Source organism: Triticum aestivum, chromosome 7D (genome assembly GCF_018294505.1).
Source record: "Triticum aestivum cultivar Chinese Spring chromosome 7D, IWGSC CS RefSeq v2.1, whole genome shotgun sequence".
NCBI lineage: Eukaryota > Viridiplantae > Streptophyta > Magnoliopsida > Poales > Poaceae > Triticum > Triticum aestivum.
The window spans coordinates 529,900,523-529,923,205 of record NC_057814.1 but is presented as its reverse complement, the minus strand read 5'-3'; the positions used below and the strand labels follow the sequence as shown (position 1 = coordinate 529,923,205).

The 22,683-nt window shown below is 47.5% G+C and overlaps 2 protein-coding genes, 1 long non-coding RNA gene and 1 other non-coding gene across 4 annotated transcripts; 3 read left to right on the top strand and 1 right to left on the bottom strand.

Annotated features, from left to right (window-relative positions):
- The first annotated feature begins 5,011 nt into the window (after positions 1-5,011).
- Positions 5,012-8,762, top strand: LOC123167892 (protein APEM9). Its single transcript, XM_044585756.1, has 7 exons — positions 5,012-5,276; positions 5,392-5,543; positions 5,964-6,128; positions 7,301-7,378; positions 7,529-7,808; positions 7,990-8,363; positions 8,470-8,762. Exons 2-7 carry the CDS (start codon positions 5,485-5,487, stop codon positions 8,597-8,599), a joined length of 1,086 nt encoding a protein of 361 aa, XP_044441691.1. The 5' UTR covers positions 5,012-5,276; positions 5,392-5,484; the 3' UTR covers positions 8,600-8,762.
- Positions 8,763-9,123: 361 nt separating this feature from the next.
- TRNAH-GUG (transfer RNA histidin (anticodon GUG)) lies at positions 9,124-9,195 on the top strand. Its single transcript has one exon. It is a non-coding gene; the product is annotated as a tRNA-His (tRNA).
- A 19-nt stretch (positions 9,196-9,214) lies between these two features.
- On the bottom strand, positions 9,215-20,561 carry LOC123166521 (probable serine/threonine-protein kinase PBL17). The gene is made up of 7 exons (XM_044584328.1): positions 20,084-20,561; positions 19,828-19,964; positions 19,220-19,379; positions 11,187-12,259; positions 10,775-11,070; positions 10,101-10,236; positions 9,215-10,023 (listed from the first exon to the last, which is right to left on the bottom strand). The coding sequence occupies exons 4-7, from the start codon at positions 11,260-11,262 to the stop codon at positions 9,383-9,385; spliced, it is 1,149 nt and encodes a 382-aa protein (XP_044440263.1). The 5' UTR covers positions 11,263-12,259; positions 19,220-19,379; positions 19,828-19,964; positions 20,084-20,561; the 3' UTR covers positions 9,215-9,382.
- Positions 11,897-13,038, top strand: LOC123166522 (uncharacterized). The gene is made up of 3 exons (XR_006483577.1): positions 11,897-12,031; positions 12,609-12,709; positions 12,917-13,038. It is a non-coding gene; the product is annotated as an uncharacterized lncRNA (long non-coding RNA).
- Positions 20,562-22,683: the final 2,122 nt, after the last annotated feature.

Genomic DNA, 22,683 nt, shown 5'->3' with positions numbered 1-22,683 from the left:
CCGATGGTAGAGGGAGCATACGAAGTTTGATTACATCAACCTTGGAAACACTTCCAACACATATCGTCATCTCACCTTTAGCTAGTCTCCGTTTATTCCGTAGCCTTTTATTTCGAGTTACCAACACTTAGCAACCGAACCGGTATCTAATACCCTGGTGCTACTAGGAGTACTAGTAAAGTACACATTAATATAATGTATATCCAATATACTTCTGTCGACCTTGCCTGCCTTCTCATCTACCAAGTATCTAGGGTAGTTCTGCTTCAGTGACCGTTCCCCTCATTACAGAAGCACTTAATCTCGGGTTTGGGTTCAACCTTGGGTTTCTTCACTAGAGCAGCAACTGATTTGCTGTTTCATGAAGTATCCCTTCTTTCCCTTGCCCTTCTTGAAACTAGTGGTTTTACTAACCCTCAACAATTGATGCTCCTACTTGATTTCTACTTTCGCGGTGTCAAACATCGCGAGTTGCTCAAGGATCATCATGTCTATCCTTGATATGTTATAGTTCATCATGAAGCTCTAATAGCTTGGTGGCAGTGACTATGGAGAACCATCACTATCTCGTCTGGAAGATTAACTCCCACTCGATTCAAGCGATTGTAGTACTCAGACAATCTGAGCACATGCTCAACGATTGAGCTTTTCTCCCTTAGTTTGCTGGCTTAAGAAACTTGTCAGAGGTCTCATACCTCTTAACGTGGGAACTAGTCTGAAATCCCGATTTCAGTCTTTGGAACATCTCCTATGTTCTGCGACGTTTCAAAAACGTATTTGGCGCCTCTATTCTAAACCGTTAGCATTACGCACTGAACTATCACGTAGTCATCAAAACGTGTATGTCAGATGTTCGCAACATCCACAGACGACGCTCGAGGTTCAGCACACCGAGCGGTGCATTAAGGACATAAGCCTTCTGCGCAGCAATGAGGATAATCCTCAGTTTACGGACCCAGTCCGCATAATTTCTACTATCAACTTTTAACTAAATTTTCTCTAGGAACATATCTTAAACAGTAGAACCAAAGCATAAGCTATGACATAATTTGCAAAGACCTTTTGACTATGTTCATGATAATTAAGTTCATCTGATTATTTAATGAACTCCCACTTAGATAGACATCCCTCTAGTCATCTAAGTGATACATGATCTGAATCGACTAGACCGTGTCCGATCATCACGTGAGACGGACTAGTCATCAACGGTGAACATCTCCATGTTGATCGTATCTACTATACGACTCATGTTCGACCTTTCGGTCTCTTGTGTTCCGAGGCCATGTCTGTACATGCTAGGCTCGTCAAGTCAACCTAAGTGTTTCGCATGTGTAAATCTGGCTTACACCCGTTGTATGCGAACGTTAGAATCTATCACACCCGATCATCATGTGGTGCTTCGAAACAACAAACCTTCACAACGGTGCACAGTTAGGGGGAACACATCTCTTGAAATTTTAGTGAGGGATCATCTTATTTATGCTACCGTCGTTCTAAGAAAATAAGATGTAAACATGACAAACATCACATGCAAATCATAAAGTGACATGATATGGCCAATATCATCTTGCGCCTTTGATCTCCATCTTCGAGGCGCGGCATGATCACCTTCGTCACCGGCATGACACCATGATCTCCATCATCATGATCTCCATCATCGTGTCTTCATGAAGTTGTCTCGCCAACTATTACTTCTACTACTATGGCTAACGGTTAGCAATAAAGTAAAGTAATTACATGGCGTTTTTCATTGACACGCAGGTCATACAATAAATTAAGACAACTCCTATGGCTCCTGCCGGTTCTCATACTCATCGACATGCAAGTCGTGATTCCTATTACAAGAACATGATCAATCTCATACATCACATATATATAATTCATCACATCCTTTTGGCCATATCACATCACATAGCATACCCTGCAAAAACAAGTTAGACGTCCTCTAATTGTTGTTGCATGTTTTACGTGGCTGCTATGGGTTTCTAGCAAGAACGTTTCTTACCTACGCAAAAGCCACAACGGTGATATGCCAATTGCTATTTACCCTTCATAAGGACCCTCTTCATCGAATCCGATCCGACTAAAGTGGGAGAGACAGACACCTGCTAGCCACCTTATGCATCAAGTGCATGTCAGTCGGTGGAACCTGTCTCACGTAAGAGTACGTGTAAGGTCGGTCCGGGCCGCTTCATCCCACAATGGCGCCGAATCAAGATAAGACTAGTAACGGCAAGCAAATTGAACAAATCATCGCCCACAACTACTTTGTGTTCTACTCGCGCACAGAATCTACGCATAGACCTAGCTCATGATGCCACTGTTGGGTAACGTAGCAATAATTCAAAATTTTCCTACGTGTCACCAAGATCAATCTAGGAGATGCTAGCAACGAGAGAGAGGGAGTGCATCTTCATACCCTTGAAGATCGCTAAGCGGAAGCGTTACAAGAATGCGGTTGATGGAGTCATACTCGCGGCGATTCAAATCGCGGAAGATCCGATCTAGCGCCGAACGGACGGCGCCTCCGCGTTCAACACACGTACAGCCCGGGGACGTCTCCTCCTTCTTGATCCAGCAAGGGGAGAGGAGAAGTTGAGGGAGAACTCCAGCAGCACGACGGCGTGGTGGCGATGGAGCTCGTGGTTTCCGGCAGGGCTTGCCAAGCACTACGGAGGAGGAGGAGATGTATGAGGAGGAAGGGGCTGTGCCAAGGGAAGGGTATGGCTGCCCTCCCACCCCCTCACTATATATAGGGGGAAGGGGAGAGGGGGACGGCCCCTCTATATGGATCTAGAGGAGGAGGCGGCGGCCAGGGGAAACCCTAGATGGGTTTGGGCGCCCCCACCCCCTAGGAAACTTGCCCCCCAAGCCGGGAGGGGCGGCTGCCCTAGGGGTGGCGCCCCCACCTCTCCTGGTTACGTGAGAGGGGTTGGGAGGGGCGCACAGCCCCTTAGTGGGCTGGTTTGCCCCTTCCCCTTGGCCCATAAGGCCCCCCAACGCTTGTCGGGGCCTCCGAAACCCCTTTCGGACAAGCTGGCCATAGCCTGGTACCCCCGGAACAATTCCGGACTCCAATACCCTTCGTCCAATATACCGATCTTCACCTCCCGACCATTCCGGAGCTCCTCTTCATGTCCGGGATCTCATCCGGGACTCCGAACAACCTTCGGTAACCACATACTATTTCCCATAACAACTCTAGCGTCACCGAACCTTAAGTGTGTAGACCCTACGGGTTCGGGAACCATGCAGACATGACCGAGACGTTCTCCGGCCAATAACCAACAGCGGGATCTGGATACCCATGTTGGCTCCCACATGTTCCACGATGATCTCATCGGATGAACCACGATGTCGGGGATTCAATCAATCACGTATACAATTCCCTTTGTCTATGGGTATGTTTACTTGCCTGAGATTCGATCGTCGGTATCCCTATACCTTGTTCAATCTCGTTACCGGCAAGTCTCTTTACTCGTTCCGTAACGCATGATCCCGTGGCTAACTCATTAGTCACATTGAGCTCATTATGATGATGCATTACCGAGTGGGCCCAGAGATACCTCTCCGTCATACGGAGTGACAAATCCCAGTCTCGATTCGTGCCAACCCAACAGACACTTTCGGAGATACCTGTAATGCACCTTTATAGCCACCCAGTTACGTTGTGACGTTTGGTACACCCAAAGCATTTCTACGGCATCCGGGAGTTGCACAATCTCATGGTCTAAGGAAATGATACTTGACATTAGAAAAGCTCTTAGCAAACGAACTACACGATCTTGTGCTATGCTTAGGATTGGGTCTTGTCCATCACATCATTCTCCTAATGATGTGATCCCATTATCAATGACATCCAATGTCCATGGTCAGGAAACCATAACCATCTATTGATCAACGAGCTAATCAACTAGAGGCTTACTAGGGACATGTTGTGGTCTATGTATTCACACACGTATTACGGTTTCCAGTTAATACAATTATAGCATGAACAATAGACAATTATCATGAACAAGGAAATACAATAATAACCATTTTATTATTGCCTCTAGGGCATATTTCCAACACAGCCATGGGGGCGGCGGCACCGAGATGGCCCTGCCAGGAAGGTGTCCTGGCGTGCAGCGGGCGTCCGGCCGCCCCCGTGTGAGGGATCGCGGCGATGCCCCGGTGGAGTTGGCGCCAGAGTGAGGTTGGAGGGGCGGGCTAGATCCAATCTGGCGGCAGTCTCTTGGTGTCGATGAATGCCGTTGGAGCGGATCTGGCTTTTGCTCTGCTGGAGGTTGTGGTTGCTCCTCGATGGCGATGTTGGTGGAGGTCTGGTTCACGCTCTCTCGGCAGTGCGGGTGGTGTGGGACCTCGGCTTTGCGGCTTTGACGGATTTGCTGCGGTGACGGCGGTGCGAGGCTTCAGGAACGGTGCTGCCTACCTCGTCGGAGTGGAGATGCGCAACGTCACGGATGAAAATCCTGTCCGGTTTTTGGGCGGCCGGCTCGATGGCACCCGCGGGTGTCGTTCCCCTCTCTGGAGGCGATGTCGAGTGTGTCGCCATCTCCCTCGTGATTGGTGTTGGCAGTTGTCTCCGGGCGAAAGCCTTGGTCCTCTGGAGCGGCATGTTGGCGGCGTCTGCGACGTCATTTCTCTGTTGGGAGCATCATGCAAGGAGACTGAGCTTCCTGTTGGCGCTCCTCCGGTGTTCGTCGTGGCCCTGACCGCTCTCCTCCGGCGCTATATATGGTCGTCACGGATGAACCCAAAGGAAGCTGGAGTTGCTATTCTCCGGAGGTGTTCGGTGTCGATCAAGACGCGGCGAGGTGTTTCGGTTTTGGGCAGGTTTTCCGTGTTGTAGTTGTGATGTCGTGTGTGGCTGTCCTGAGGATAGCCGGATGTGTTGTTGTGCTACGCTCGTTGTTCGCAGCGAGCGGTTGGTGTCATGTACTAATTTTCTCTTCTTCTATAAAGCTATGGTACGCAATTTGCGTACCCTCGAAAAAAACATAGGTGGTACCCGTTACATGGGTTGTACACAGAGGCCCATCGAACGACAACACTCCACGGCTCGGCCCGATTGGGCCGCCCGCCCGTCTGACGGCTCCAACTCTACCCAGGAGGCCGGCCTGGGCACGACGCCACCGGAGCCTGCCGTCCCCGTCGCAGCTCGCCGACGACTTCGACCGCTTGGCTCCACTCCGCCCCGTCCGCCGCTGGAGCTCGCCGACGCCAGCGATTCTTCCTCTCCTCCTCCCTCTCGAGGTGCCGGAACCTTTCTTCCGGTGAGTACAGAAACGCCCCCCGCATCAGCTATCCACTCCGTTCGCAATCCCAACAAATTTTCCGTCTCTCCCCGCTGAATCCGTCCCTAACCACCACTCCCTCTCCCCGCCGCAGCACGGCGCGTCTCCTCCCTGACCGGCGTACTCCGGCGGGTGGAAAGGAAGAGCTAGGAACGTACTCGCGAGGTGGAGGCGGGGACCGGGAACCATGGGGACCTCAGCGGGCGAGGGAACGGATCTCTGGAAGCAAATAGACGACGCCGAGTGGTAAGATTCCTCCTCCTCTCTCCGCCCCGCTGCTCTGCTCTCACTTCGTTTCATATTCATTCATGTGCTTCGTGGTCGTTCTTGTTAGCATACGTGTTCATCCTGCCTGCTCACCACCATGTAATTAGACGAATGAATTATAATTGTCTTTCTACAACATAATAGAAGCAAAGTCTGATATGCAATTTCCTTCACTTTGGAAGTGTAGCAAGATTTACTCAGACCAGTCAGTGGACATGCTTTCCATGCTAATTGCTAGGTAGAAATTGGCACTTCCTTTCTTGTAATTGCCGATGACTATTTAAGTAGTTGACCATGGTGTATTCATATTTTTAGTCTACGTTTAGCATGCAAGGTTCCAAAGGGGGAGATAAAAAGAAGAACTTGTTCACTTACTCTGTTGCAATTATCATGGTTCAGCTATCTGGTCAGCGGATCGTTCGACCAAGCGGTTTTGACTGCATTGTCTGTGTCTGATCAAATTCGAGCGGCTAATAGAGAAAGAGTGTGCGAAGATGATGAGCTTTTGGAGATGCTCGAATTAGTTGGAATTGTACTCGTTCAAGCACTTAAAGAGCTCAGAAGGTAAATCCTATTTCTTTTCTCCTTTTGTTGCATACTAGTAAGTTATACATGCATATCACGTGAGAGCTCATATAGTCAAACTACAAACAAAGATAGACATATTGTTACTGTAAAGTATATTGTGCCTGTTTTATCTAGGTATCCTTTTTGGCAAGTTATGCCGGCAAATGAAATTGTGAGACATATGCATGAAGTATAACATACAAAAATCACGGAAAATATACTGAGCGTGTTTTATCTAGGTATCTTTTTTGGCTATCTCAAAGCTAATGTTCTATCTGTAAAGATAAATATGATTTATGAAGGTACATAGACTTGAATATGAAGTAAAATGAATGATAGTTTCGATAGAAAAAGAAGTTAGGAGAGTCTGAGTATGGAAGAGGCTAGAATAAAGTAGAAGTGTGCTTTAAATTTTGTGCAAAATGTCCATATGGCTTTAGCCCAACCATAAAATGTTCTAGATAGTACACGTAGAAGAATCCAGTGAAGTAATGAGAAGATCCAACGGTCAACAACACTCGGATTTGCCACGTCTCCACCGTTAGATCGGCTTCATCCAATGGTTGTTATTCAAAGTTATTCGCACACTATATAGTGGTATAGGTATAGATAAGCTACTATTTGTTCTAATTAATTTCCAGTTTCTGTAAATGTGTTGTAACAAGATAAGGATGTTGATCAACCAGAATCTAATACTGCTAAAATAGCAAAATTCTTAATGGGGTTAATGTATTTGCAAAAGGAAAACCGTCATTGCGAGCTATATATGATGATGCATTGTTTTGCCAGAACCACCTTAAAAGTAGTCCTAATAAAAAAAGGGAACTAAACTGTCTCACTTGTTACCAAATGTGTCTTATAAATGCACGTTGGGAATTAAACTGTCTCGCTTATTACCAGATGTGTCGTATGAATGGACATTCATACACGTGCCTCAATTGCTAGCTTCCCTAGGAACGGGCAAATGAAGATGATATATATGTGGAATAGAAAGTTCTTTATTCAGCTATTTTTATATGGATACTTATGAAAAGCCATATGCTATATCATGAAGTCCTTAAAATACTGATGATATAGACATTTGGTATTATTGTGTAGAACATTTGCATAATTTTTGATACCTGGTTTTTATTTTAATATATGTTTAACACATATGCTAACTGTTCCAGGACAACTGAGATGTTTGTTCAGCTTAAAGCTATGTATGGTTCAGTGGCATCAATACCGGTGAAGGTTTTCCTGACAGGGTATCTGTTACATGGAATTCTCATTTTTTTTTTAGAAAAGGAGGAGGACCCCCGGCCTCTGCATCTGGGCGTACATGGAATTCTCATGTGTTCTTGGTTTTACTTCGTGGTTCCTCCTTTCTGTATCATTGACACATATCTTCCATATAGGGCTACCATGCTAATGGCAGAAGGTTCTGGGCCTGACCTTCGACCAATCTTTGAGGACTTCCTTGCTAAATGGAGATACACAGATGATCAAGTTTATGTTTTGAACGGAGAACAGGAAAGATCTTCAAATGGTCTGATTGTTACATCAACTATGGCAACTGAAGAGTATTTGGAGGTGGTAGAATTTTATACAGTTACATTCCTTAGCATTGCCTCTGGTGAGCCTGAAAATGCCATCTCATGGGTAGAGAAGGCAGAATTAATTGAGCAAGATCGACAGGTAATTTTTGTGATGGAGTAGGTTAATTATAGATAACTATAGCATGCTGAGTTAGGACTTCCCATATTTTTCATATTATTTTCTTAAATGTTGATCGTGGAATTCTGTTGTCTTTGCATTTATTTTGCCCTAAGTTTTCATATGTTTGCATCATTAAGTTGTTACTTTAATTTTTATACAGGAGCTACTTGAAAAACTTTATGCATTACAAGCAGCTGCAAATGAAAAGTCATCCACTGCTAGAGGAGCAAAACAATCAGCAGAGAGGAACTTTCCCGCGTCTGACAAAGGCCCAACACCAGCAACACACGAGGATGGTCCGACAAGCGCCACACGTGCACCCAATGTGAAAACAAACGGCTTACCAAAGTCCATTGAGCCTTCCCTTCAGCGCGTCGCAAATAACTTTGATCCCATGTTTTGGTGGTTCCATTCGGTGCGCGTAAAGTTTGGTAGAATGCACATTGTTCTACCAAGTGGTAAGCTAATGCTTCTGTTCTCGCTGTTGTTCTCGACAGTCTATGTTCTACGGAGGAAAGGCGCCGGCTTGAAAAGGTAAAAGGTTTTATCTACCTGCTGCAGACTTCCAAACTATCCAGATCATCTTCTGCGGTTTTCTGATGCAATTGAATGTTTTTTCATACAAATCTGCACTGGACAGGGTTGTACTACAACATGCTTCGTCCCTGCGACGGGCGTTCCTCGACGCCCTCCAACTCGCCTTCTCCGTCCAGATGAACCCACTAGCGGCTGTTCAACAAACGCCGCAAGCCCCTCGAGGAAGCTGGTGATACACCGATACAATGTAGTTACCCATCCCAACATGTAACTAGCAATACCGGGAATTGAAGTTGGACATATGGGATACTGGTCGTTTTTTGTGCTACTGATGAATGTATTGGAATATAAAGCAAGTCTGTTAAATACATCATGGGCTCATGGCAATGTTTCTTATCGGCATCCCCGGTTTGAGAATTTTAGTTGAGAGGCTTTGTTCTTGCTCTGTTGGTTCAGGCGGGTTTAGTTTCAGTAAAGTTGCAGCTATCAAGTGAGCTTGGACTGAAGAATTGTATGCACCCATTCTGCTCGTATCTACTGTACGTCCTACACATGTTTCACAAATAATGTAGAGTGAGAAGCTGTTTCACATCGAAAAGGTCCAGCAATATGTAACTTGATTCTACGGAATATAGATCACGATGTACCTGGTGGATCATTGTCGATTGCCCAGGAAGAAAGGAGCAGCACTGAAGTTCGTTTGGATTGCCTCCTATGATTTCTATTTATCGAAGGGAATCGGTATGTGTTCAACAATGTGGCTGTAGTTTAGTGGTGAGAATTCCACGTTGTGGCCGTGGAGACCTGGGCTCGAATCCCAGCAGCCACACATTGCTTTCTTTTTTTTGTATCCATCACGAACACATTTTATTTTTGAACAAAAAACGATTTTGAGTAGTTCGTCCACAAACCGCGCTTTCTCTCCACATTTAAATTTACACGCACCCACACACACCTACCTCTCGCAGTTACCAAAACAAAAACCTACATACACAACATCGCGTACAACACATCGATCACCGGCCCGGAGTCGGAGAGGCGTCGCCGCCGCCACGGCCTCCATCGCCGTCGTCCACCTCCTCCGGCGGGATGGCGAGCGCGGCCTCGAGCACGAGCACGACCCGGCTCATGGCGGGCCGGACCTTGGGGTTCTGGCTGAGGCAGTCGTACGCCAGCCTCGCCACCCGCTCCAGCGCGCGCGCCGAGTAGGCGCCCTGCTGCGCCATCCTGGCGTCCACGATCTTCTCCAGCTTCCTGCCCCGGATGAGGATCGGGCGCGCCCAGTCCACCAGGTTGCCCGCCCTCCCCGCCAGGCTCGGCTCCAGCGCTCGCCGCCCCACCAGCATCTCCAGCAGCACAACGCCGAAGCCGTAGACGTCGCTCATCGCCGTGAGGTGCCCCGTCGCCATGTACTCCGGCGCCGCGTAGCCGTAGGTGCCCATCACCCGGGTGGACACGTGCGTCTTCCCGCCCACCGGCCCCTCCTTGGCCAGCCCGAAGTCCGACAGCTTCGCGCCGAAGTCGGCGTCGAGCAGGATGTTGGAGGTCTTGAAGTCGCGGTAGATGATGGGCCGCGCCGCGCCGTGGAGGTAGGCCAGCCCCCTCGCCACGTCCAGCGCGATCCTCACCCGGGTCGTCCACGACAGGGTGCACGCGCCTGCTCCATCCGATGCATGCGGCATGTTAGTTAACGGATTGAGAAGTGGGTTTGATCGTTGATGTGGGCGTGCGTACGTCGGAAGAGGTGGTTCTCGAGGCTGCCCTTGGCCATGAACTCGTACACCAGCAGCCGGTGGTCGTCGTCGTAGCAGTAGCCGATGAGCTCCACCAGGTTCGGGTGGCTGTACTGCCCTAGGCAACTCACCTCTGTCTGCATGCACACAAACAGTCCACAGTTTGACACCATATACAATCAATCAAATCGTTAACTCAAGAATCATCACTACTCCTTCCGCCCCAAAATAAGTGTCGTCGATTTCGTATTGATTTTGGGTACGGAGGGAGTATATCACACTCAGTTCAGTTTCGGTACAAAGGATTATTTCTGTGTGTGTGCAGATGCTCTTCTAGATCCTAGGAACTAGTTGTAAGAATCCTACACTTTTCTTATGAAAATGACTCAATCCATAAAATATTTTGCAGCAATTATTTTGTGTCCTATAAAAGAAAACCACGTGTTAAAGGAATTCTAACATTTTTTCCATAGGCCCGATTCCACTATTTTCATAACGGAACCATAGAAAGATCTCGAAACCTTACTAAAAAAAGTAAAAATCCATTTGTATCTTGCGTGAAAAATTGAAAACTCACTCTCTTCAAAGCAGTTTTTTTGGCGACTTCCCGTGTTTTGGTTTCGTAAAGATTCAATGGTGATAATGGATGATGTATGTCGATAGAAAGAAACTGACCAGCCACTCCCGGTCGCCCTGAATGCCCTCCGGGTTGAGCCGCTTGACGGCGACCACCATAGCGCCAACGACACCCTTGTAGACCACGCCGAAGCCGCCCTCCCCGATGATCTGGGTGGGGCTGAAGTCGCCGGTGGCCTGCCGGAGCTGGTCGTACGTGAAGAGCTTGAGGTTCCCGTACACAGACATCGCCCGAAACTCCGCCAGGTCCTTGGGCAGGGAGAGCATAATCGGCTCCGAGCTCGTCTTCCTCAGCTTCGGCGGGGACGACGTGCGCCGACGCGGCCGAGGCTCCTCTACACGAAGGAAACCCAAATGTTACTCTAGAGCGCGCGCATGCATGCATGCATGCATGGTGCACGTACGCCGGAGCAATCTAAGATCCGAGAACGTGGGCGGCGCACGCAGGTACCTTGGACTTGCGGTTCTTGGATGCGGCGGCGGGGCGGGCGCATGTCGCCGCAGCCCCCGATGAGCCACCGGTGCATTTTCGGAGATGGGGACACGTACACCGTGCGCGCGTAGGGGTCTGCAGGCTGGTTAGTTGATCGGGCGATCGGCCGACGTACGTGGTCCGGGCGGTGGCGGCGGAGGCCAATGGCAGCCCCCGACCGACCACGCGCCGGGAGAGATGTGGAGGGGAGGACAGAGGTGACGGGAGGAATGGTCGGAGGGCACGGTCCTTTGGGGCTGCCTTAATTTGGCACGCGTACGTCTGTTGTTTCGGGCCTTCGCGCCAACGACAATGGCGGGGGCGTGAATGAATGAAGCAACGCGTCCACGGAGACAATGGCGTGACAACGCAACGTGCTAACAAAAATCTCTACTCCTAATGGACGACTTGATGAATAGTCTCTGCGGTTTATTTTCGCTGGGTTTTTTCGTCATCCTCCCACCTCCGTTAACTCGCAACCCTCCTGCGAAAAAAACCCGTACCAAAAAAAACCCTACGAGCAGATCGTTCTCCGCCGCCAACCAGCCCTTCGCACGCCCGATCCACCCCTTCGCCCCCGCCGGACATCCATCCCTGTGCCGCGGGCGATCCTAACCTTCGCCGTCGCCCTCGCACATCAAAGCCGCCGCCCGTCCATCGTACGATCTGCTTCAGGATCGCTTCAGGAGACGGCGATCTACTTCAGGATCGCTTCAGGAGACGGCGCCGCGATCCCGTTAAGGAGACGCCGGCGCCCAGGATCCGATGGCGATCCCCTTCTGGACACGCACATCCTCTCGGCCGGCGCTGATCCCCGTTCAGGAGTACGTATTGCAAGTTCATACAGAATAATCGCATTAGGTATCTATCTTCAAAAACCTGGCACTACATCCAGAATAGAGTTCAGAATAATCGCACAGTACCTATTTTCAAAAACCTGGCACTACATACAGAATAGAGTTCAAAATAGGGATCCAACAGATCCGCTTAGTGTGCATATACATCAACCTCATGACTTCCTTTCCTGGAGCATGGGAGGCCAGACACCCAGTCTGAAAATGACAAGAAATAACTGTTTAAAAAACTTGGCACAGAATCGCTTAGGAGCTGCTAATTCCATATCTCTAAGAGTTACACCATATGGTTTAGGTTGCTCACCTTGGTGGCTGACTAGGCGTTCAAAAATCTTAGTGAGAGTATAAAGGACATTGTTGATGGTGCAATAATGGAACACAACAAGTTGTGTGTGTGTGTGTTGCACGACCTGGGAGTCTACATCTAAGAGTTCCTTTCAGTTTTCTATCAGAAACATTTCTTTATAAAAGTTCTGTTGGACACTTAACTTCTCTTTACTTATCGTTTCGTGGGACTATGAAAAAGTTCATCTGTGTGTAACTACAGGGTTCTCGAAGTCCGCCCTCTCATTGACAGGGTGAAAGTTGTGGAATTTTTGCTTTAACTGCCTGGAGTAAGATGACAGGACATACAAAGATGCATTCAAGGTAAGCTCCAGTGAAATTAGGTGTTCATAAGACAATTCTTTCAAGTTGCGACCTACATTGTGGTGTCTCCGTTCATCAAGTTCTGGGCACCAGCTCCAGTGAAATTAGGTGTTCATCCAGCCATACTCCTAGGTGGCTTTCTTTGGTGTGCTTATTATTGTGTAGTTAGTGGTTATGCACATGCCTCATCATCTGATATTTCTGCAGTAGTTACTGAAAGCAATCTGAGGACAAAGCTTTGATTGTTGTTGTAGTTGAAGATTCAGAGTTGCAAGGCAGGCACAGTTAACAGGGATAAGAAACTATAGAAGATTTATCAAACCAGATATGGGCTTGGTTATGCACTGAATCATTGTGGAGGATCTCAGGTAATTAGGCCATACACCCAAAATTAAATTTTACTTGCTTTTAAATGTTTAGGGGGCAGATGATGTTTCATATGCTAGACTGAAGTACGCACCTTTTAAGAATATCACTGATACTCCAGTCACCCATAAAAATGGAAGTACTGAAAATTAGTTTGTAAGGAAAATAACTAAATAGTGAGTCTGAGCAAACCTACTACCTAGATTACATGAGATCATTTTAGCTCTAAGAGTTTCTTTTATCTTTTTTTACATTCTGGTAAACATGTGGGTGAATAACTGTTAGAAATTGTTCTGTATGTACACGTGCATTCTACTAGAACGGATGCTTGAAAGAATAAAAAGTTCTATAATATTTGTAAGCCAAGCAGTGGAAAAGCTCACTCCTCACAGTAGATTACCATCGTCTATGTATCTGCTTTGTCGAAACAGAGTCCACAGGTTTACTCATGTCATCTGTTTTTTGTTGTTTGAGGGAAGGTTTGTTAGGAGCCCATCTCTTCTGCAGCAAGCGCTGCAGAAAGAGAGCTAGATATAATGGTACTTGCTAGCCTTTTAATGGACACTTCCTTTTGGCCTTTTTTAGTTTCTCTAATTAGGTAAGATACTTCAATGAGTGAGAATTTTTTGTTCCCTCCCTTTTTCATTGTCTTTTGAGTTTTGCTTTGTGGTGAGAGGAGGATAGGGATACCCAATTGCCGTGGGGATCAGAGATTAGGTGAGGTGGTGAGGTCACATTGTTTGTCTCGGCTTTACAATGTGAGGTAAAGGAAGAAAATAAAGTAATGTTAGAATATTACAATCATATATCTAGACATATCTCTACTCCTAATGGAGCAGTTGGAAAATAAAAGCCGGGAGAAGTATGAATCCGAACACGATCCCCTCCGTCCTCCTCCCACGACGCGCGTCACGGGAGAAACCCTAGCGCCGTCGCCGCCGGGACCCCCTCCTCCTCCCCTTCTCCCCTCCCCTGCCGCCGCCTGCGAGCAAGGCCGGGCGAAGCCCGGTCGGCTCCGGCGGTGTGTGTGTGTGTGGGGGGGGGGGGTCTTCCCTTCACCGTGTGGCCGCGTGTGGCGCAGGATGGCATGGCCGGCGAAGGCGCGGTGCGAGCAGGGGGCACGGCGGCGTGGCATCTGAGTGTGGGGCGGCGACGCCTGGTCAGGTGCTCGTGCGGGTGGCTCTACGGCGAGGGGTGGCTGCGATGTTGCCAACGGCTGCGTTTGTGCGCGCCCAGATCTGGCAGCGGCTGTGCCCGTGGGTTGCGCTAGCTCAGCTGTTTCCTGGGTGGCTCGGCACGCGCGGGAGCTCGGCAGGCGGCGGCTTGGGTCGCCGTTACACCTCGCCGTCCGGCTGTGTGGTCACTGGTGGTGGATAGCGGCCGCTGGTGAGATTCATCTTGTCCAGCCACGGTGCAGGTCTGAGTGCGGCTCCAATCCAGCCCCTGTTGAGCTTGCACATGTCGCGACATAGGGCTGGACCTTTCCCAATGATGGCCATAGTTGAGGGATGGATCCGACGCCGGGAGGGCCACGGAACCATCCTTGCCTCCTATTAGGTGGCGCACCGGGGAGCTCGTCCTTGCACGGCCTGGCAGGACGGGGCGGTGGCGGCCGAGTGCGGCCGGCCCGGGGGTGGGCCTCGGACCTGGGGACCGTCCAAGGGCAGGAAAGGAGGTGCCTTCCCGCCCCTCTCTTTACCTGTCATGGCTGCAAGCTTCGGTAGGGGATGGTGTCGGGACCATGGGTGTTGGGGCGGCGGCCCTGGAGGTGGGAGGCGTGGGCTCATGGGCGGAGCTCACGGCTCGGGTGTGAGCTAGCTGCCGTGACCGTGCGGGGGGTGTGGTGGTCAGGGTGCGACAACCGGAGGGGTAGGTCCGGCGGGCCTGGTTTGTTGTGCCTCGCCTCGGGGTTGTGAGGACTTCCCGGGGTGAAAACCTGCTTTGGCTCTGCCAAGCCGACGACGACGTCGCCTATGGGCGGCGCCTCCTTCTTGAAGGCGTCGTCGCGGCTCCTCTACATGCTCCGATTGCTCCGAAGGAAACCTTGATCTTGGGATCGGGCGGTGGCGGTACTCCTGTGTCGTGCCCTTCTTGAAGGCACCGCCTTGGAATGTTCGGCTTGTCGTGCACAGCTCTCTCTCTCTCTCTCTCTCTCTCTCTCTCTCTTCACGGTGACTCGCTCACGGTTGAGGTCTCCGGAGACTACAAGTGGTGCTATCCCTGCCTACATGTAGTTGCTTGGAGTGGATGGGGGTGATCTAGCAGTTCATATACACCCTTGTATCTTGCCTTGTGTGTGTTGTGGGGTGAGTTGTATGTGTTGGTTTGTATGGTGATCGTTGCTTTATATATAAAGCGGGGCACGAGCCTTTTTCGGTAATGGAGCATTTGGTTGTCTCCGTTCCGGGTTTTCTTTCGTCCCACCTCCCACCTTTGTTTGGTTTTTTGTGGTTACTATGTAATACAAGTGGATTTTCTTCACACATAAGCCATGAAATATTTGAGCCTGAGATGCTCACCTTCTCGGGATGCTACTTTGGGGGTGGCAAATCGAGTTAATTGAACTAGGTGAAATATGCAAGAGCTGGAAAACACTGATGTAAGAGATCAATACTCATTCGGGTTTTGACAGTTACACCGTTACAGTTAAATTTGCTAGCAAGAAAGTTACACTGATAAAGAACGGCGGCATTGTAAATACCATCTTAACAATTGAAGAAGCATGCTTCATGATCTGGGCATTGGGGTCAGGACGCCCATATCTTGCGTCGGAAGATATATATGGAGCATTAGAGACATTAGCGCCTCGGTTAGACATTAGCTCCGAGGCGATTGTTTAGTTCTAAGACATTAGTCATACATAATGTTACATTCAGATAAAGATTTTACTTTTCCCAGGGATAGAATTATGAAACCTTTAGTCTTGGGATCAAAGTAGATATTGCCTTAATATCTAAGCCATTTACGGACATGACCGTGAATATGTTCAGTGTAACATGTATAGCATAATAAAGTTGGAGAAGATTAAGGAATGGGGCATTTTAGTTAATCATGCGGGCCTAGGGTTTTCTAACAGAGAGCAATGTCAGAGAATCCATCAGTTAAAGTTTGTCTTCGATCCAAACACGTAGTCAGACTTTCATGCCATGGGCTCGGTAAATCGAGAATGATAGACGCTTTTGACTTTCCAGCCATGGACTCACAAGATCAATAGAGAGAGGAAGAGAGCAGTCAGGGGGTGGCGGCAGCTCAGGAGCACGAGCGCGGTGGTGGCCATGGAGAATGAGCGAGCATGGAACGGGGACCAGAGGCAGGATGTGAGAACTGCAGCATCATCTGTGGTGCGACACCATGCGGCAATCGTCTGAGGTGTTGTGGAGGCGGAGCGAGGCCGTTCGGAGTGAAGACGAGCAGCGTAGGATGGCAAGTTGGGTGGCGGCGACGGTGGGGTGCTGCAGATGGAGGCGTTGGGACGGGCTAGCGAGAGGAAGGGGATGGGGTCGAGAGCTGCTGCTGTGCATGCGTGCGTCCCCACCATTGTTTTGTGACCAGGCCCACGTAAAATTTAGCCAGCAAAATGATCCATGGTATAAGATGCCCGAATCCATCTACCTGTGGTTAATTTTATTTATGAACATGTTCGTGTCTTCTTGAATTGTAGCCTTTTTGGCTGAGGCCATGCATGGAGAAGCTGGTCTCCTGATGCATCTGTCAGCCATGGGTTACAAACTGAATTAACAACAAGTATGGTGATAGCGAGCGTTGTCGTTATCTCCAAAGAATAATAACTATGCAACATAGTTCTGAACTTTGACATTTTGCGTTTTGGTTATAAGTTCCTTTTAATATTTGGTGATTTACTAATTAATCTTTCTTTACCAGCTTGTGTTGTCAGAGTATGGTTTCACTGTGGGAAATTTATTTGAAGGTCTCCATGATGGCATAACTCTATGTAGACTGACGTGTCGATTATTTTGGCATGCATTTTTGGCACATCATTATCCAGATACTTATTTCCATTACTATGACATCACGCTTTATTTCATAAGTTGTGTACTGTTAGATTGCACCTTTTGTTTGTATCAAGATCTGAAGTAATTGACTTGATGTTCAGTTTTGTTTTTTCACTCACTTCATAGGAAGCATTACAATGGGATATATTGTTCAGGAGTAGAGATACTTTGAGCCCACCGTCACCAAGATTCACCCCGTCCGCCCAAGTCCACCTTTCGCCATGAAGGGCCACTCCTCTACGGCAGCAGGGACGACCAGGACGCGGTGACGCCCATGGACTGACACTTATCACACTCCACAAACGGATCCTACCCGTAGAGCGGTGGCGCGGGTGGGCACCGGCAATGAAGAGGGCATGCTGCGTATCGACGCTCAGCTTTTGACTACATCTTCAACCTCGGCCGACAGTGTCATACACCGTGTCTTCAACCTCCGTCGTGACCCTTCCTCTCGGACGACAAGCTTGCCACCTTCTCGCTGCTAGACAAAAGTTCACCAGAAAAAAATGATCCCATCACCGGGATCAACACCGCAGGGTCGTTGACTTGGTTGATCTCTTCGATGTAACTGAAATTGGTGGGTCCATGAGGTTGGAGAGCACGTTTCTCCGGGATGTTGATGTTATCGTGCTCATTGTACACGCTCGCGTGACGGTGCTTGACTCCTTGGAGCAGGCCGGCAACTACCGCTTGTTGGACCAAGTAAGCTTTTCTGGCCTTCTAAATAATCCTATTCTCTTGTTTCTTTTTTCTGATTGATGATTGATTCGATTTGCAGGGAGAATTATGTAGGAAATAGTACAAGCTAACTCAAAATCATCTCTTACTTGATCAATCTTGTAATTATAAAGCGGAATTAAGCTACCAAAATGATTTAGTTTGGTGGAGAAGTTTGGAATATTAACTTCTTGGTTTAGTTACCTAGGCAATGGAGATCCCATGCAAATTAAGAATAAAGGTTGATTGGTATCTGACAAATGACTTTTCTTTCTACTCTACATTTTCAGAAACTTTGTACGAAGCTGGTGCACATAGGTTCTGGGTTGGTATATTTCCTTATGTAGCCTTTGTTCAGGTAAATCAGACAGGCATGGGGACTATAGGTAGCCTCTCTTTTTACCCATCTCTGCTATTGTTAATGAGTCTAACAATGAACTGACTACATTTCCATCTTTTCACCTTTGTTACCACAGAGCTACTCAAAGGTTCAAAATAATACGTCGGCACTTTAAGTCTCCCATTTCGAATGCCATGATTTGCAATTTGTGATTGGGGATGCAGTTGTAAGCTCTTTCTCGTGCAGTTACGTTGTTGTGAGGTGCTACAGTCTCCTCTGATTGTTCAAGCAAAGGTTCTCGAAAACAGCATAGCCATGTATGTTGCTTCTATTAGGTGAGGATGACAAAGACTGCATGTGCGCGCACGTGTGGGTTTGTGGATTCGGGCACGCGAAACTCCCTTACAATCCAGACAAATCATACGTTCGAACCATCTCGATGTTCTTCGCTAGCTTCGTCGCGTCGATCCTGTATATTTACTATTGGATCCTGAAGCCCCAAGTCATCATCTGTTCCCGTGATTATTTAGCAAATACGGAAAAACATGGTTGTTTATATTATATGTATATTGTTGGGTAGGAGTTTTTCTCACTAGATGTGAACATTAGGAAGGATATATCTTGTAGCAGATCAGATTCAGGATCATGTCATGATTTCTTAAGGGCCTCATGATTGTTGTTGTTTCTTTTTTCCTTTCAAAAATAAAAATACCTAGGTGATTATCCTAACTATCATAATTGTACAAGCAATATTATCAGAATAACTAAGCAATTTTTTCTTCAGGTTAAGTACAAAGTTTAGGGTGAGTTTTTTTTTTTGAGATTTATAGTGCCTAATTTGAATCAACAAGGACAATGATATTGCAAGGCTTGGAATTTTAGACTCACTTTCTATTCCTAGCTTAAAATTTGACATGTCTTATGCTTATATATGCAACCAGTTAATTATTTAAAATGCCCGTGGCAACGCACGGGCATTCTACTAGGAAACATGTTACAGTAGCTAACTACCCCATGATTACAACAGTAAATATTGATAGGAGTACAAGCATTGGAGGAGTACTCAGTACTCACCATGTTCGACGAAGTCGTGGTGGTGGTGGTTGAGGAAGTCGTAGGTAACGGCGGCATCATCACGGAGCAGGGACCATCTTCTCCTCGATTTAATCTGTAGTACTCCATGTACTCCCACTTGTAAACTATTTGAAATGCAGATCCACTCCAAGAATGTGCTCTGAAATGGAGTAACATGGAGTATACTCTAAATGTTTGGTTTGAGCCCAGTAGATCAATCAAAGTACGCTGGCATGGATCTGATCAGTTTGGTTTGAGCCAAGCAAAAGTACTAAAATCCTGACAAAAATAATACTACAGCACGATACACATGATTTCAGAGATGTTGATTTCAGTACATACAACCCATTGATAAACATGATTTTCAGAAATGTTGATTTCAGTTAAACTACAACGTTTACTCCAAGTAATACTCTAAGAAACAATACAAGTACACCTACTGTACTGAAAGTACTCCTGTAGTGCAAATACTCTAGGCAGAATGTACTCCTACAGTACTGAAAGTGTACTCCTGTGAGTACCGAATTTACTGAATTTAGAGGCATCAAAATGCTCACGCCCAAGTTCAATCATCTACACATGGAGTAGTGCAACCGAGTGGTCTTTACCATGCCCGAATCGACAAGGGGTAGTGGCATCAGGAGCTGCATCGTCCAGGAGCAGCAGCAGCCTTTCCAATCGCTCCTTGCGCCTTGCCTTTCCAATCTACTCACGCGGCAGAGAGCAGTTCTTGGCCACAGTACATCTGCATCCATATTCCATCCAGAGCAACAATCACAATCAGCTCCAGAATCTCTCCTTGCTTTTCCCCAAATCATAGGCTCCAGAGATTGGAAAGACGTGGGGAAAATTAAGGATGCAAACCTTGCAGGTCGAGCGTGGGGAGCTCGACTTCGGGGGCGACCTAGGAGCAGGTGACGAGGAACTTAGAAGCGATGGAGCACCAGCAGCGTTTGGGATGGCAGCGTCCAACACGACGCTCCTCCTTGCAGGTCGATGGCGACGAGGAGCGCCAGCGTCCGTCGCCGCCGTCGTCGAGCAGAACAAGGCCGCCGTGCCCGCGCTCGTCAGGCTCCAACTCGACCTCGCTAAAACAACCAACTTTGGCTCGACCGTGATGCAGAGGATGCGGGCGAGAGGAAGAGGCGACGCGGACGAGAATGCGAGGAGGCGACGCTTGGGGAGAAGGGCGGCGACACGGCTGAGTCGCCAACGCAGGTGAGGGGGAGGTGCATCGCCGACGCAGGTGAGGGGGAGGTGCGTCGCCGCCGCGGGCTAGGGATTTGGGGGAGTGGGTGAGTGAGGGGAATGAGCGTGAAGATGGGACTGAGCGAGTGGGTGAGTGAGTGAGTAAGCGAGGGGTAAACCTGGAAACAATAGAAAGTAACTTTTCCGAGAAATGTACTACAAAAACCATGAATATTCAAAATACAAGCATTTATTTTTGTTATCACTATTTTAAAATAATAATAATTTAGGAAATTGCAGGATGTGTCTGGCTATTATGTTTTTTATGCTATGGTGGAATGGTAAAGAATTACTTCGTCCGGTTAGTACCATGAGTATTTTCCGTTGCATATTTTAAGACCTTTGACATGAAGTATTCTCGTTACACGTTGCTTGTGTAAGATGTGTATAAGCCGAGGAAGAATGCTTTATTATATTTGCTCAAATATTGTGCGAATGAAACTGAAGACAAATTCTTAATATTGTGTGAGAATTTCTTAAGCACAACAACTAGATATTAATTTATAATAGAATTTTAGTTGGATCATCACTATATGTAGATATCATTAATTTATCTTTTTTGAGCAATCTACATTGTAAGCGAATTGGACTTCGATAAATATCCAACTTTGCCCGTGCTATCTTGTCTCTACATGTGAAATTTGACATGCATTATGTTTACATAATTCTAGCAAAATATTTTCGTAGCACATGGCAAGGCACCACATTCCTCTACATGTGAAATTAAACATGCATTATGTTTATACAACTCAACCTAAATATTTCAAAAGCCCGTGGCAACGCACGGGCATTATACTAGTCCCTAATAAATAACTAGTAAAACGCCCGTGCGTTGCTACGGGCTACAATGCATATAAATAATTAATTAATTAATTAAATTCTAAAGTGGAAGCTCATTTCTCCCTCCTACGTTCGAGTGTGAACGGATATCAAACGAACATCTAACAGACTCCCCAAAATTCAACCGTCTGGACAATAGGGCATCTTCAAATCCATACATATCCATATGTGAGGAAGAAATATGGTTATCCAGACTATCTACCATGTTATCTCTAACATGTGCGGGGCCAACAAAAAACCCCACACCCACAACGCACCCTTCTCTTTCCCTGCCGAACCCTCACCTCCCCGTTCTGTTTCCCGCCATAGCGGGACATTTTTCACTGGAGCCCTCTCCATTGAAACCAGATAACGCCCATCTCACCTTTGTCATGTCGCACTCTATTCTTCACATCGTATTTCCCCACGGACCGCCGAGGAGACCCCCGCCAACCGTCCCGCTCTTCGTCTTGTTCCCCTCCCCATGTGTTTGTGTCGATAGGGGGGAGTTGTGCGCCACCCTGACACCCTCCGAGCCAAGAAGGTAGATCTGATGTCTCCTTAGCCATTTTCACATTGTAACATGCAGTTCCCTTCCCCATGTGTTTGTGTCGAACCAACGTCGGGGGTCAGGGCGCTGGTTTTGGCGATGCTCCATGTGCCCGGAGATTCCGCATGACCCACCGATGCAGTGAAGGCAGGAGCCTCCGCCATCATCGTCGGCCGCCCAGGCTTAGCCCGTTAGCGTCCTCCAGCAACGACGGAGGGAAGGGAGAGAGGAGACAGCGACCCTGGAGGCTGGGGGGATTGGATCCACCCGAGACACCCGACACGGTGGAAACATGGGGCCGATCTACTTTTTTTGTAGAAGCATATATTGAGAAACAAAGCCCAAAGAATGAAAAGGAGAATAACAATGATAATTTTCTGAGAGACCCCACTTCTTAGTGTAAGATTTTCATCTAAGAAAAATAAATACACAACAAGAAGATGGAAGCTACCTCAAGTTATGAAAGCCCCCATATTCTTGTTAGTACTGTATATATGTCATTAGGGCCTCTCGTAGTGCCTTCAAGATTAAAAAAAATAGAGCTATACAAGAAAAGTAGATCCTTCAAAATTGCAATATCAACAAATATTACACCTATGCATTACTAAGGTCTAAGGAGTATTAAAATATGAGATTTACAGGAAACAAATTGGAAAACCATTGAGATATATTTCAAAAGAGAAAACATATATACAAGGGAATATATTGCTTCAATTCTCACATTTTCAGGCCTGTCACCTCCATCGTAATTGTATGTGTCTTTATCCCTCTAGGACTACAGGAGAAAAATGCATATGCACACGTTAGTGTGTACCATGTTAACAAAAAAAAGTTCTTTCGATTAACA

Bases quoted from the DNA above. Each gene is read 5' to 3' on its own strand.
- LOC123167892 (XM_044585756.1), top strand. From the start codon at position 5,485: ATGGGGACCTCAGCGGGCGAGGGAACGGATCTCTGGAAGCAAATAGAC. The intron at 7,809-7,989 runs GTAATTTTTGTG...ATTTTTATACAG, and splicing joins TAATTGAGCAAGATCGACAG to GAGCTACTTGAAAAACTTTA. The intron at 8,364-8,469 runs GTAAAAGGTTTT...TGCACTGGACAG, and splicing joins AAAGGCGCCGGCTTGAAAAG to GGTTGTACTACAACATGCTT.
- LOC123166521 (XM_044584328.1), bottom strand. From the start codon at position 11,262: ATGCACCGGTGGCTCATCGGGGGCTGCGGCGACATGCGCCCGCCCCGC. The intron at 11,071-11,186 runs GTACCTGCGTGC...TCCTTCGTGTAG, and splicing joins CCAAGAACCGCAAGTCCAAG to AGGAGCCTCGGCCGCGTCGG. The intron at 10,024-10,100 runs GTACGCACGCCC...CGGATGGAGCAG, and splicing joins CGAGAACCACCTCTTCCGAC to GCGCGTGCACCCTGTCGTGG.